The following is a 16,428-nucleotide window of genomic DNA, read 5'->3' as shown; positions in this document are numbered from 1 at the left end:
CATCCGCCATGCCACACAGAAAGCGTACTCCGTCCCTGGCTGAGATAGAGAACCCAGGTATGTAGAATAGGGGTGGGGAAATTGGCTCCACTTTAATGCATTACTGGGGAGATGAAAGAAGAGCGTGAGAGCCAGGCTGCGTACCAATGGCACCCTATTCCCTAAATAGTGCACTGCTTTTGACCCGGGACCTAGTCAAAGGTAGTGCACGATATAGGTAATAGTGTGCCATTTGGAACGCAGCCCTTGTCTAGTGGTGGGAGGACAGCAGGGATGGTAGGTACCTATCAGATACTCAGGTAGTCACCCACTGTGCACTTATGCTCATGTAACAGAGGTGGTTAGGAACCACGCTCAAGTGAAGAGTAACCTTGCCTGAGACCTGATGACTTGTGTTGGCTCCCAGAGCTAAAGCCTAGTCTTTAGCTCTGTGGGCTAATATAGTCTATGTAAGTCGTTCCCATCCTCTTGTAACGTGGCAGACTTGCCTCATCTGGTAGAATCGGGGTGAAAGAATCAGGGCTGTAGCGAAGTTGTCTTTAACAAAGGGATGAAAGTGAGAGACAAATGTCAGGATTATCATCACAATGCCCAACGTTGCGTTTCCCCCCGCCCACCTCCCTTTTGTTAACCATCCACCCTTCTGTGTATGATGACAGGGGACTGTCTTAGTTTACCCTGATTAGCGCTTCACGCCTTTCATTAGAGAGATACACTCCTCTGCATCTCCTCATCCCTTCATCATCTCAAACAGATAAGAAAGGAACCAGACACCTGTTGTCCTGTAATGTGCAGTATGGAGAAATGAGGACGGACGACCAGCCATCTCACTCACAGGTGAGTACTATCGTTCCTTACCGTGCTTTCACGCTTTTCCTCTTTTCTAAAAGGTGTTTGTGCCAGGCATTCTTTTGTAGATCAAATGTATTCAAATCAAGAATTTGATTAATTGGAATTCATCTCTATTGACTCCATTAACTCCATTATGACTGCAGATGAAAACGAGCCGACTGGTTAAATCTGGCAAATTCATATACATTTGGATGAATACGCAAAGTTACAGTTTACATATTTTTTACATATTTGATAACACAATCACTAGCTCTTTTTAAAACTATTTTTCACATTGGTTAAACCATATCACATTGGTTAGACATGTTATGTGTTATGTGTGCTTTGCCATTGTCTTGCTTAAGTTCACTGTCTTTTTCTCACTGTGGCATAACATGCAGTTTTTGAGCAGTGCACCCTTTGACAATATTATTTTCTATATTGTACATTTAGTCCAGTCCCAGTTTATATCAATATTAGTTTTCACATTTCCACAATGAATTACACAATCCACAGCCATACATTTCACTGTAAGTGAATTGACTCCTGGTGAACATCTAGCATTTTTCATCTGCGATAAATCTGTCAGCACTGAATGTAATAAAACCATATAAACCGGCCATGAGTCAAATTATGATACATTTGAATAAATCATTTTCAATTATTACTAAACCCACATACTACCCTTCTGACAGAAAGGTGGTGATATCAGGTGATACTATCAAAATAATAAATTGTGCATTTACAGTACAGTAATGATACATATACTGCTAGACGATTTGGAACAACCCCTCACTCCCAATTCAAAATCATTATTAGAAAGTGAACTCAAAACATACTTGGCAAGTCTACTGGTGGAGCAAATCCTTAAGATTGACTCCCCTAATCTGCTTACTTTGGAAAATGCAGTAGGAGAGCTTGTACAAAAATAACATGACTTACAGTATGCACGCATGACTGTAAGTCGCTTTGGATAAAAGCGTCTGCTAAATGGCATATTATATTATATATTATAAGTGCAATAAAAGGCTAACTCCACTCCAAGGTCTTATTCACAAGGCACAAAACGGAAGAAACCGGGCTGAAATGGGGAGATACGTTTTTATTTATTCTGTTGCACAATGTTTTGAAACACTGTACCCTAATGGACGACCCCAACATACAATCCCTCTGCTTTTGAATGTGTGGATAGATTAAAAGGGATGAACAGGAAACGATCAGTGTCAAATAGAGGACGTTCAAAATTGGCTTCTCATCCCGGAGGGATTAGAGTGGGGAGCTATGTGCTGTCCACTCCAATGGATTGTTATGAGCTTCAGGCTATTATGGGTTTTATAGTTTATAGACTAACTGAGTGTTGCACTCCTCTGATCATGGGAAGTAAATGTTTAATGTTGGTGGTTGTTAGCAACGTTGCATCAAATCCTCTCTGCAGTGTTTCTCAAATGATGCAGATATATGGACACAACACTAGACAGACAGGAAGATCAGCCTGATCACTACAAATAGACAGCGATTTCGGAGTCTGAAAAGGTCCTGAGAACGTCGGTATATGCCTTCCTCGGCACTCACAAAAAAAGAAAAACGATTGCCCAGCACTGGGCGCCAACTCGTGATGCTCGGAGCCGAAGCGCGCTGCTTAGAACACTATACCACCGCAGTTCACAATGCTCTAGCAAGTCGCAAGAATACTTGACGATACTTGATGGTAATAGCACCTCGTTTTTAGTTATTTTGTTTTAATCCTTCCCCAAACCATAGCCCTAACCTTAACCACTCAGAAATAATACCTAAACTTAACCCTTTGAGTTGTTTAAAATTAAATCAAATCAAAGTTTATTGGTTGCGTACACAGATTTTCAGATGTTATCACAAGTACAGTGAAATACTTGTGTTTCTCTCTCCAACAGTTCAGTATTAAAATTACAAAAATTCAAAACGAAATACATAATCACAAAAAAAAGAACAAAGAAAGTAATCAAAGTGCGTATTTTTTTAAATATATATATATATATATATATATATATATATATATATATGTATATATGTATATAATGGTGTGTATAGACAGGATGGACAGTATATTAACAGAAAAGGTGTGTACAGCAGTAGTTATATAGGATGAGCCATGACTAGAATACAGTATATAGATATAAAGTGTGTAAAACAGTATGTAAACATTATTAAATTGACCAGTGTTCAATGACTCTATGTACATAGGGCAGTTTCTGTTTTAACCCTGTAACTACGCAAAATGAATGCATCAAAAATAGATGTTCATCCATAATACATTGAAACTATGAGATCCTGTTGAGGAAGACAGGCAGGCTCTCTCTCTCTCTCTCTTTCGCTCGCACACGTTTTTCCAACCTCACAGACAGACACACACAAACACAAACACAAACACACACATACACACACACACACACAAACACACACACACACACACACACACACACACACACACACACACACACACATTCCCGGCTCCTGTTCTGTTCTGATGTGTTCTGATCTTCTGACCTCCCCTCTTGACCACTCAGTAGTGGGTGCGGTGTTCTCATTAGGAACAGGACGTACTGTCTGTTTGTCTGTCTGTGTCTGTTCAAACGCCCCCGTTCTTAGAAGACCAGAAGCAAAAAGCAACACTATGTGCACTGGGTAGAGTTATTATTTTAGCTTGTACTCATACTGTGTGTTGAAGGTGTTTGTATGAGGGGTGGTGTGTGGGGTGGGTGGTGACGCGGGTGGTGTGTGTGTGTGTGTGTGTGGGGGGGTCTACTGTGTGGAGTCTGTCTGTCTGTGAAGTTGGGAGAACATAACATATTTCTGTAATCACATCAACCGAGATCCATCGTGACCATTGATCCTTTGAACCAATGTCCAAAACTCCCAAAATCCATCATGCACTGGAAAGAGCCAACATATAGAGTTTAGTGGAGATGGATTGCTCAGGGCTTGGTGTGGTTTTTGAATTGTGACTGTAACTGCACTTCAAGCGCTAACACTTCTGGAATAAGAGGGTAAAACTAGAATGATCAGTCTATAATTTTAATGGTAGGTTTATTTGAACAGTGAGAGACAGAATAACAACAAAAAAATCCAGAAAAACGCATGTCAAAAATGTTATAAATTGATTTGCATTTTAATGAGGGAAATAAGTATTTGACCCCTCTGCAAAACATGAATTAGTATTTGGTGGCAAAACCCTTGTTGGCAATCACAGAGGTCAGACGTTTCTTGTAGTTGGCCACCAGGTTTGCACACATCTCAGGAGGGATTTTGTCCCACTCCTCTTTGCAGATCTTCTCCAAGTCATTAAGGTTTCGAGGCTGACGTTTGGCAACTCGAAACTTCAGCTCCCTCAACAGATGTTCTATGGGATTAAGGTCTGGAGACTGGCTAGGCCACTCCAGGACCTTAATGTGCTTCTTCTTGAGCCACTCCTTTGTTGCCTTGGCCGTGTGTTTTGGGTCATTGTCATGCTGGAATACCCATCCACGACCCATTTTCAATGCCCTGGCTGAGGGAAGGAGGTTCTCACCCAAGATTTGACGGTACATGGCCCTGTCCATCGTCCCTTTGATGCAGTGAAGTTGTCCTGTCCCCTTAGCAGAAAAACACCCCCAAAGCATAATGTTTCCACCTCCATGTTTGACGGTGGGGATGGTGTTCTTGGGGTCATAGGCAGCATTCCTCCTCCTCCAATCTTGCGTGGAGCCCCAGGCCGAGGGAGATTGACAGGTCTTTTGTGTTTCTTCCATTTGCGAATAATCGCACCAACTGTTGTCACCTTCTCACCAAGCTGCATGGCGATGGTCTTGTAGCCCATTCCAGCCTTGTGTAGGTCTACAATCTTGTCCCTGACATCCTTGGAGAGCTCTTTGGTCTTGGACATGGCGGAGAGTTTGGAATCTGATTGATTGATTGCTTCTGTGGACAGGTGTCTTTTATACAGGTAACAAACTGAGATTAGGAGCACTCCCTTTAAGAGTGTGCTCTTAATCTCAGCTCGTTACCTGTATAAAAGACACCTGGGAGCCAGAAATCTTTTTGATTGAGAGGGGTCAAATACTTATTTCCCTCATTAAAATGCAAATCAATTTATAACATTTTTGACATGCGCTTTTCTGGATTTTTTTGTTGTTATTCTGTCTCTCACTGTTCAAATAAACCTACCATTAAAATTATAGACTGATCATTTCTTTGTCAGTGGGCAAACGTACAAAATCAGCAGGGGATCAAATACTTTTTTCCCTCACTGTATAGGGAATATGGTGACATTTGAGACGAGATATTCTCTGTGTCAGTTCGAGAACTTTGTTTAGATTCTGTCTCATTGCTGAGCCAATATAAGTAGGTTATGTGGAGTTGCTTGATTTACAAATGCAGTATGGGTTTAAGTATACATAAGGAAAGGTGAGAACTATCTGATAGAATCAGGTCAACTGTCATAAGATGAGAGGAATGGTGTTCCTTCCTGCTATTTCGTAAAAGCGTGAATTCTGCTCATGAAAATGATGACAACGATGATGACTAAGATGACCAGAATAGGAAAGACAGTGTTGTTGATGATGATTATAAGGATGATGATGATGATGATGATGATGATGATGGTAGTAGTGGCAACAATATTCACAAGGATCGTGACAGTGATAAAGATGATGATGATGATGATGATGAAGGCCTTTGTTTTGACATATCAGTATGACTGACAGGAGCAGGGCATATTGCTTCACTCGGCCCCCTCCCCTCTCCCCTCACTACAGCACTAAAGTCCCTTTGGTGTTAATTAAAAAGCCATTCTTACTGAACTAAAACCGTTTCTCTATGCTTCCTCTGCTTTAGTCCCCCAAACAATGAACACCTCCAGCTGCTGCTTTCATACCACAGTCACTCGATGAGTTGCGTAGCAAACACCCGTCTGAGTAATATTATGTTCATTGTGTATGATAATGTCTAACAGATTAGACATGATCACTGCAACAGCAAAGCAGGGCTAACCTTTACAGGATCGGTGTCCCGGGACGGTTGTTGCTAACGTGCGCTTCTTAGGAGTATAGTGTACATATTAGGACAGCTTGTGGACAGATGCTATCCTAATATGGACACCATACCTGACCACTAACAACCTACTCTACCAACCTGCCAGATAGGAAATCCCCAGAACACCCTGCAAACATCAGTTACGTTTAGGAGAGAAAGGAGAAAACTGCTTTGTGCCACAGTTAAATAGGTCCCCAAAGGGTTCAGTTGAAAGGTGTAAAATGGTATGCCTGTCTATCTGTCACAGTGTGTGATTATGTTTCCTGATGGACAGTTCCACTCCAACAGAACTGATGACAGCTGTATCCACAAGGGAATATTCTTGAAGGTTCCACTGGGAAAAAGGGAGCTTTCTTTTGCATTGTGCTTGACCGTTTTACAAAATGGCCGCCTCCGAGCCCCACACAGGCATCATCCCAGCAAACAAGACCCAATTGGCCCGATGTGGGTATTCGGTGGGCAAGGTGAGCACGGGCTAGCCCACACCAAGCCCACACCAGCCCAGCACGAGCTAGCCCACAGCAATCCCACATCAGCCCAAAACGGGCTAGCCTACACCTGCCCAACACAGGCTAGCCCACGCCAATACCACATCAGCCCAACATGGGATAGCCCACACCAGCTAGCCCACACCAGCCCAACACAGGCCAGCCCACACCAAGCCCAGCATGGGCTAGCCCACACCAAGCCCAGCTAGAGGCGGGCACTCTTTAGAATATTTGTGGGCGTGGTTTGCACACAGTTATTTTTGTGCAACCGTTACTGAGAGTGTCATTCCAGTTTAAGTGTACTGTTGTGTGATGGCAAAAAAAACGTTTTTTATCTTGTACACTGCCAATGATGAAGTCATCTTATTTAAAAGACTTAAATAGGTGCAAATGATTTATGAGAAACTTAAAGGTAGACTCAATAAAATAACTTTGCCATGAGAAGCACCACAGATATGAAGATTAGTGAGATGCAAGACTTCGCTCTCACAGTCACACACAGTATCTGCACAGGTGTATGGGTTTGCTTCATGCTGTTCACACCGGGGTAGCCAGGGCACTGTTTTGGAAATGTTTCTCCCTACTACTAAATCATGCCAAAACGTTCATTAATTCATTAACATCATGGTTGTTGTGTGTATTTTGACAGATCAAGACCAAGCCATGGATAATACCAGCTTGGGCTGGCCAGAGGATCTGGATGGTGATGCCAACCTTTCTTCTCTCCATGGCGACCTGGAGGACTTCTGCGCTACGTCGTCGAGGCACCAGGCATCCCGGGTGATCCTGTACGCCTTCTTTACGACGGGCATCGTGTGCACGGTGGTGGGCAACTTCCTGGTGGTCCTGGCAATCGCTTACTACAAGCAGCTGCAGTCACCCACCAACTCGTTCGTCATGTCCTTGGCGGTGGCCGATTGCCTGGTGGGGTTGGTGGTCATGCCCTACAGCATGGTGCGCACCGTGGAGGGCTGCTGGCTCTTCGGCGCCCTCTTCTGCCGGGTCCACTCCAGCCTGGACGTCATGCTGTGCACCGCATCCATCTTCCACCTCAGCTGCATCGCCTTTGACCGCTACTACGCCGTGTGTAACCCCTTGGTCTACCACCTGAAAATGTCCCAGGGCCGGGTAGCCTTCCTGATCGTGGTCTGTTGGGCCATCCCGTTGCTCATCTCCTTCGGCCCCATCATGCTGGGCCTCCACAAGGCCGGGGTGGACGTGGTGCCCATGCCGCCCGAGGACGCCTGCGTCTTCCTGGTCAACCGCTTCTATGCCGTCATGGCCTCCTTGGTGGCCTTCTACCTGCCAATGGGCGTCATGCTGGCGGCCTACTGGAAGATCTACAAGGCGGCCAAGCGGCAGGCCATGCAGATCAGCGCCATGGAGAGCCAGTTTTCGGCCGGAGTGGGCAAGGACTCCAGCAAGAAGCAGAGGCACCGCAATGCCATGAGGAGGGAGAGGAAGGCAGCTAAGACCCTGGGGATCATCATGGGGGTCTTTCTCATCTTCTGGCTTCCCTTCTTCACCGTCAACATCGTGGATCCCTTCATCGACTACAGCACAGCGGTGGAGGTGTGGGAGTTTTTCCTGTGGCTGGGGTATGTCAACTCGTCGCTTAACCCGTTCTTGTACGGGTTCTTCAACAGATCCTTCCGTAGGGCGTTTATGATGATTATGGGATGTCGGATATGTCTGTCGAGCTCCTCACCGGGTATGGACTTATCAAAAGAGGGCAACGAACGCAAGGTCAACCAATAGGAGACTAGAATTGCAACACTTCACACCTGGACGGGCATCGACCTATCACACGCTAGGAAAGAGGGCAACGGGACACACAGACAACCAGTAGGAGACTGGAGACTTTTAAAATACTTCAATACCGGCTAATTGTGTACAGGTAGAGGACAATTTAAGGGATGAAGTTGTTGTTGTTATATTAGAGAGGATTAAACTGCTGACTGATGAAAACATTGACATTTTAAAAAATCTCTTCATTTTTGAAGTGCAAAACCCTCAAATGACAGGGTGCAAATAAACATTGTGTTTTGGTAGCCGTTATACAGAAAAAAAGAGAGAAAGAAAATATGTTTAAAAAAAGAAAGAAGTGATTACTCTTCAGCAAATGTTGTCCTAACTTTGTAAATAAATATAATGTCTGGTTCTTCCCTTGCATTTCTAAAAACCTCAGCGATCCAAAATAAATAGTAATGTCTGCTTGTCTGAATTGGTCGCTCGATTGTGTTTTCTATGATGATTGACGTCATCATTAACGTATGGGGTATAATGATGTACACAACCAAGGTTATTATAGTTTTGTGTTTTTATGTTAATTTTTTATTTCTATTAGTTTTTCAATTTTATTTAGAATTCAGTTTAATTTCAGTTAGCTGAGGTGATTTGTTTAAGTGTGAAATGCTCTATCTAGAAACAATTGACCCTTGATTGCAATACGGTTTTAGAAACCTTGAACACTCAACTTGATTATCATCCAAAATAACTTTACAAATTAAAAAGATACACTTACAGTTTTACCACAGATTTCCACAGTTTTTTTTTTGTGCATCACAGCGTTGAGCCAACAGTTTTTTTTGTTCCCTCCCAAGTTTCCATTAGCTCAGGAAGTGCAACTAAAAAAAACTCAGTGAGAATCTGTGTTAAAACGACACACAGTAAGTGTATCTTTTGTATTTCTAAAATAGTGTTGGGGTGATATGAAAGTAGAATTTCTGAGGTTTCTGTATTGAACGCAGTGATTATTAAGTTGTAGGAACAGCGTCGGCACAGTGGTCAATTGTTCAAACAAGAACCCTATGGCTGTATGTCCTTGGGTTCTTGACAGCTAAGGTTAGGTTAAGTTTAAAAGTCAATCTCAATGTAACCTTCTCCCGGTCTTTCTATATTGGCTAACGAAGGTCAAATTTGACATGTTGGTCCACCAGACTCTTCGTGCATTTGGGATTCATCTTAATGGGACTAGGATTTGAAAGGAATAGCGCCGAGACTGGTGCAAAAAATATGGTGGAAGGAAACTTTCTGGTACATGTTTACACCAATCCAATGCTTTTTATGTAAGAATAATTAAGTTAGCCACCTAGACGTTTTTTTGACCTTTTAGCAAGTGATAGCTAGTGATAGTGATGCACAAGCTAGGCCTTTTTGAAACATCGCCATCTGGCGGCATTAACCCGCCAGATTCAGTTGCTTGAAAACGCCCCAGAAGCTTAAAAACCCCATTCGATTTTTGGCCAAAGTTGAACTAAAACTAAACATAATTCATGCTGGTTTTTATTTTATTTTAGTTCGCTTTGGAGTCAAAGATAATAGTTTCAGTATAGTTTTAGTTTTTCAAACGGGTTTGTTCATAATTTTATTTCAGTTTACTAAATAGTATTTTCATGATTGGTTTTCGTTATAGTTTCAGATTTAGTTTACTATAATAATCTTGTACACAACTCTGATGAAAGTTTTAATAATCTTATATAGTCACCTTATAATGAGGATACTGTGTACACTCTGAGTTCTTCTGACTACCGACTACCGTGTTGATTAGAGAAGAGAGGAGCACACAGATGTAATTGGGCTCAACTTGTTTATAATAAGAGGATGGTCTCTATATGACTTGGCCATGAATGTGCGATGTGTCCCCTGCCAAGTGTGGACCCATTAGAAACTAGTTTCAAACTGATTACTGTAATAAATAATTATGCACACACACACACACACACACACACACACACACACACATGCACGCACGCACACACACACACACACACACACACACACACACACACACACACACACACACACACACACACACACACACACACACACACACACACACACACACACACTCACACACACACAAACACACACACACGGTACAAACACTTGAGTTTAGATTGCCTTTCAGGACATATTTGTTCGAGGAAATAGCCGGGGCGAAAATAGAATCTGAAATATGGTTATGTTTTGATGAAATGGTGCTTATGAAATGATTACTGCCTGTGACTGGACAGACAGGGTCAAGCACTGGCACCAGCCAGTCCGACCATGCAAAGTAAGAAAAATAAGGGAGTGAATGGACTTCTGGTCTGTGCCAAGGAGTGAGAGGGAGAGAAGGAGAGTGGGGGAAGAGATGAGAGAGAGGGGAGAGGGGAAAGGGAGAGAATAAGTAAGAGAAGGAGAGGGTGTAAGTGAATAATAATGTGAAGAAGGAAAAGAGGGAATAGAACAAGATGAGAAAGGAAATTCCACCTGTGCACTCCTATGTACTTTGTCCAAAAAAGCTAACACATCTCCCAAATGTTATCTCTCTATTCTAACAAAGTGAGTCTCCACTTTCTTTTAGAGATCAAATTAACCAAAACTAAGTCAGAACCTGGCCAACATTGAAACAGCAAAGACACAAAATATCATTCAAGCAGAATACCAAATGATATCATTTTGGGAACATTTACTTGAGTTTTACGAGATGTATATTTATGGGAGAACCAGGGGGAGTCGAGAGACAGATAGGGTAACGGGAGTGTGACTTGAAGCATAGCTTTGTCATGCTGAGTGCTTTGTGTTTACGCCCAGAGAGATTCACAGCTCACACACACCTCAGGTGGATTAGTCATTTGGAGGTGCAACAGGAAGAACACATGCACGCACACAGGCACACACACAAATCACACACACACATATTTCAGATTTGTTTCTCAATCCTTCATCTGAGGCAAAGAGTCTTGAGATCTGGTTTGTGTGAGGTGGATGAGAAGAGGCGAAGGAGAGGAGTACACATTTCCCATGTTTGTTTCTACAGTATCTGATGTGTAACTCCATATAATAATAATATGCCATTTAGCAGACGCTTTTATCCAAAGCGACTTACAGTCATGCGTGCATACATTTTTTTTGTGTATGGGTGGTCCCGGGGATCGAACCCACTACCCTGGCGTTACAAGCGCCGTGCTCTACCAGCTGAGCTACAGAGGACCACAACATATAGTTTACCTTCTCACTAGAAAATTATCAAACAGTTCCATTATTCGAATGTTTGTAACTATAACTTGACCTAAAAGGACCCTACCCTGTTTCATCACAGCAGGAAGCCTTTGAGAGGCGTTAAAACACGTGTCCTCCTGGACTTTCCAATCTGCCCTTGCTTGGATGATTATTGTGATAACAACAGTCCTCTCAGCAAGGCCTAGTGATTTGGAAGAGGAAAAGGAAAAACAAACGTATCTCCCTGCAAAAGGTTATATAGGCTGTTTGATGAGTATAGCAGATGTGTTCTCACAGCTCATAGAGCATAATTTGTTATGGCTGATTTAGTCTGCAAGAAACATCAAAACAAGCTCTTATGGAGGATGAACCTCATAGGCTGGGTAATAGTTTATGTTATAACACTGTAGGTTACCATTCTACACTGCAGCTGTGTTGCACCAGTTAAGTTCGTCAGTAAAGTCATGAGTAAGTCTTACTAAATCTTTAGGCATTACTAGTGAGTTTATTTTTGGTTCGATCCCCGGGACCACCCATACGTAAAAATGTATGCACGCATGACTGTAAGTCGCTTTGGATAAAAGCGTCTGCTAAATGGCATATTATTATTATTATTATTATTATTATTATTTATAATGGGTGGTTTACTACATTTTGTTGCACCATGGACATGTGCAGTGCATTCGGAAAGTATTCAGACCCCTTGACTTTTTCAACATTTTGTTACGTTACACCCTTATTCTAAAATTGATTAAATTGTTTTTTTTCCCTCCCTCATCAATCTACACACAATACCCCATAATGACAAAGCAAAAACAGGTTTTTAGAAATGTTGACAAATTAAAAACTGAAATTTCACATTTACGTAAGTATTCAGACCCTTTACTCAGTACTTTGTTGAAGCACCTTTGGCAGCGATTACAGTCTTGAGTCTTCTTGGGTATGACGCTACAAGCTTGGCACACCTGTATTTGGGGTGTTTCTCCCATTCTTCTCTGAAGATCCTCTCAATCTCAGGTTGGATGGGGAGCGTCGCTGCACAGCTATTTTCAGGTCTCTCCAGAGATGTTAGATCGGGTTCAAGTCCGGGCTCTGGCTGGGCCACTCAAGGACATTCAGAGACTTGTCCCGAAGCCACTCCTGCATTGTCTTGGCTGTGTGCTTAGGGTTGTTGTCCTGTAGGAAGCTGAACCTTCGCCCCAGTCTGAGGTCCTGAGCGCTCTGGAGCAGGTTTTCATCAAGGATCTCTCTGTACTTTGCTCTGTTCATCTTTCCCTCTATCCTGACTAGTCCTGACTAGTCTCCCAGTCCCTGCCGCTGAAAAACATCCCCACAGCATGATGCTGCCACCACCATGCTTCACCGTAGGGATGGTGCCAGGTTTCCTCCAGACGTGACGCTTGGCATTCAGGCCAAATAGTTAAATCTTGGTTTCATCAGACCAGATAATCTTGTTTCTCATGGTCTGAGAGTCCTTTAGGTGCCTTTTGGCAAACTCCAAGCTGGCTGTCATGTGCGTTTTACTGAGGAGTGGCTTCCGTCTGGCCACTCTACCATAATCAAGTTGTAAAAACATCTCAAGGATGATCAATGGAAACGGGATGCACCTGAGCTCAATTTCGAGTCTCATAGCAAAGGGTCTGAATACTTATGTAAATATGGTATTTCTGTTTTTAATATTTTATAAATTTGCACACATTTCTAAAAACCTGTTTTTGCTTTGCCATTATGGGGTATTGTGTGTAGCTGGATGAGGATTTTTATTTATTTAATCAATTTTAGAATAAGGCTGTAATATAACAAAATGTGGAAAAGGGAAGGGGTCTGAATACCTTCCGAATGCACTGTACACATTTTCCTAACTACAGCAGTAATGTGTTAGTAGTGTTGGTGTTAGTTAGTGTTAGTATTGTAGGCAAGTGATCAAGGACAATCAATGGAAACAGGATGCACCTGATATCAATTTCGAGTCTCATAGCAAAGGGACTGAATACTTATGTAATACTTATACTTTCTCATCAGATCATTTGATGATAATTTTTTTCCAAATGTAAGGGGGGGGTTCTACACAAAATACAAAGTGGAAGAAAAATCACCCAAAAAAAAGAAATAATACAAAAACACTAACATACCTTGATTTGATACGTATTCAAACCCCTGAGTCAACATTTGTTAGAAACACCTTTGGCAGCTATGAGTCATCTTGGGTAAGTCTCTAAGGGCCAGATTCCGATTTAGGAAATGATGCCTTTTTTACACACGCCTTTCCTATGCACTTCTCAGTTTGTATTCAGACTTACCTTATGAAGGTGTGTAACGGGTTTGCAGGTTTGGTTCCCTTACGCACGCTGAATAAACGTAATTCAACCACTGGAAACCCTCCCACTTGCTGGCCAACAGATGTTCTTGTGTAGTTTTCATTCAATAAGGTTTTCAGTACATTTATCTTAAGCCATCCCTTTAAAAACAGTGTACCTTTAATTCGAATTTGGTTGACAGACTAGAATACATCGAGAGCACGGGTTCAGAAAATAGGGATCAATTTTAGAAAGACGTCTAAATATATGCATATTCGTCTCCGTTTCAACACCAACTGGTAGATTTCAAAATACTCTGATGTTGTAGATTATTTAGGCACATTTTGGGGTTAGGAAAGTATGAATCATAAAAAGAACTGGTTTGGAAATCCTTTTACACATCAAATATATTAACCTATGGTAATGTTGGAAGATTAGTGTACATAGAATTATAATAGGGAGAATAGTGTACAATAGTAGGCTATACTCTCCTCTATTGCCTGGAACTGTGTGATGACACAGCCAAGTATTGCGCCATGCGTCAGGTTCAAACTGTTGCGGCTAGGTCTGTGCTCAGCTCCATAACAATTGAATTAGCCTACATTTCAATTTATTTTATTTTAATAACTGTTACTAATGATCTCAGCAACAACGGCATGGCCGTTACTATGTATACAGAGGAAACAAATTAAGGTAATTCAATGGAATGATAATGTAGGCTATACCACCTGAAGGGAATTAACAGTAAATTGGCAGATTAATAGGTGTGATTATTAGGCCTACTGACGGTCGATACTGATAGTGGTTAATATTTAACATGACAGAAATAGGAAACAGAGAAAGTCGGGGTAGCCTATAACTAAGACATTCGAGACTGCCCATTCCTGCATGTTAAATACTGTACAATTAAAATTCTGCATAATGGCACAGCATTTCATAAACTTCACTGTGGGAAAGTTGATAAAGTATGTTGATATAATTCAGTTTGCTGCCATATGACTGGTTTCACATTTGTCTCCAGAGATAAGGTAAAATAGATCTAAAACAATTGTCATTTATATTTAAAATTCCCTTATCCAAATGGATAACTAATTTACCTAGCTCTTACCAATAGTTATTATCAAGTTGCAAATTACAGTGCATGTAGAATGCTGTTATTTATATCTGAAAAAATAAAGTAGATGCTTTTTCCACTTGGAACCGGCAGGTTCGTGCGACCTTATTAATGGTTTCCTCTCGCGTAAAGGTGGTGGAATTATGAGGGAATTAAGTCAAGGTCAGAATATCTGTAGACACACCTCCGTCACACCTTAATTTCTTAGATCTCCACCCAGAACGAATAGCAGGGGAATATCATGCTATTCTCATGCTTATAGTAAGTTCAAGATCAGAATACGCATAGAGAGAAAAGTGCATAAAAAGGGGATAATGGTCCATTTACGCGTGCTTAACTCGGGTCGGAATAGGGGCAGAGTTTTGCACACCTGGATTGTGCAATATTTGCCAATTATTTGTAAAAAAAAAAATATTGAAGCTCTGTCAAGGTGCTGGGGATCATGGCTGGACAGCAATTTTCATGTCTTGCCATAGATTTTCAAGCAGATTTAATTTCAACTGTAACTTGGCCACTCAGGAACGTTCACTGTCTTCTTGGTATGCAACTCCAGGGTAGATTTGGCCTTGTGTTGTAGGTTATTGTTCTGATGAAAGGTGAATTCCTCTCCCAGTGTCTGGTGTAAAGCAGACTGAAGCAGGTTTTCCTCTAGGAATTTGCCTGTGCTTAGCTCCATCTTTTCATCCTTAAAAAGTATTTTCCAGTGTCAAGCAAATTGTTACAAAACCCATAACTAGCCTAAAGATATTGTTACAGTTGCTTTGTATAGGGGTCCTATGCCTAGTTGCATGGTCTGTAACCTGAATGAATGTGTGCATTTATGTGAGAAATCAGTGTTTGAGGACTGTGTTGCAATTGGCAGAGTTTCGGGCCAGCTCCGTCTTAACCTCTTGGTTCGACAGTCCAAGCATATAATTCTCTTTTCAGATGGTGACGAAACATAAATATGTACAAAAAGGAAAAATACCAAAGGCATGCCCAAACTCAAAACTCAAAAACAACGAAAGGTCTCATGGCCACCAAACAAACCCAGCAGCCTCACGGCTTGCCAAGCTGGCACTCTGACTGATCACCTAAATTGGAAGCACCTGGTGTGCTTATCGAGCGGCTCAGCATTTAGACAAGATTGCTGCTGCCCACTTGGGGAATGGAGTGTGGAAGTGTAACCTGGATAGTGCGTTTGTCTATGTCCTGACACTAACCTTCCCCCTTATCATAACAATACCCATACCATGATGCAGCTACCACCATGCTTGAAGGCAGTTACTCAGTGATGTTGGATTTGACCCAAACATAAGGCTTTGTATTTAGGTCGAAAAGTTTATTCCTTTGCCATGTTTTTTTTTCAGTATTACTTTAGTGCCTTGTTGCATACAGGATGCATGTTTTGGAACATTTGTATTCTGTGTATTTTTATTCTTCTTTTTACTCTGTCATTTAGGTCATTATTGTGGAGTAACTACGATGTTGTTGATAGCCATTGAACTCTGTAGCTGTTTTAAAATCACCATTGGCCTTATAGTGACATCCCTGAGCAGTGTCCTTCCTGTCCTGCAACTCAGTTCAGAAGGACGACTGTTTGTATCTTTGTTGTGTCTGGGTGGTTTAATGCATCATCCACAGCATAATTATGTGACCATACTTAAAGAGATATTCAATGTCTGAT

General features: G+C 41.8%; 1 protein-coding gene across 1 annotated transcript; it reads left to right on the top strand.

Annotated features, from left to right (window-relative positions):
- Positions 1 to 719: 719 nt before the first annotated feature.
- Positions 720 to 8,542, top strand: LOC121535920 (5-hydroxytryptamine receptor 4). Its single transcript, XM_041843136.2, has 2 exons — positions 720 to 837; positions 7,015 to 8,542. Exon 2 carries the CDS (start codon positions 7,029 to 7,031, stop codon positions 8,121 to 8,123), a length of 1,095 nt encoding a protein of 364 aa, XP_041699070.2. The 5' UTR covers positions 720 to 837; positions 7,015 to 7,028; the 3' UTR covers positions 8,124 to 8,542.
- The last annotated feature ends 7,886 nt before the right edge of the window (positions 8,543 to 16,428 follow it).

The sequence above is a fragment of the Coregonus clupeaformis genome, chromosome 24 (assembly GCF_020615455.1).
Source record: "Coregonus clupeaformis isolate EN_2021a chromosome 24, ASM2061545v1, whole genome shotgun sequence".
Classification (NCBI taxonomy): domain Eukaryota; kingdom Metazoa; phylum Chordata; class Actinopteri; order Salmoniformes; family Salmonidae; genus Coregonus; species Coregonus clupeaformis.
Note: the sequence above shows the minus strand (reverse complement) of the source record. Positions and strands in the feature narration are given on the sequence as shown.

Bases quoted from the DNA above. Each gene is read 5' to 3' on its own strand.
- LOC121535920 (XM_041843136.2), top strand. From the start codon at position 7,029: ATGGATAATACCAGCTTGGGCTGGCCAGAGGATCTGGATGGTGATGCC.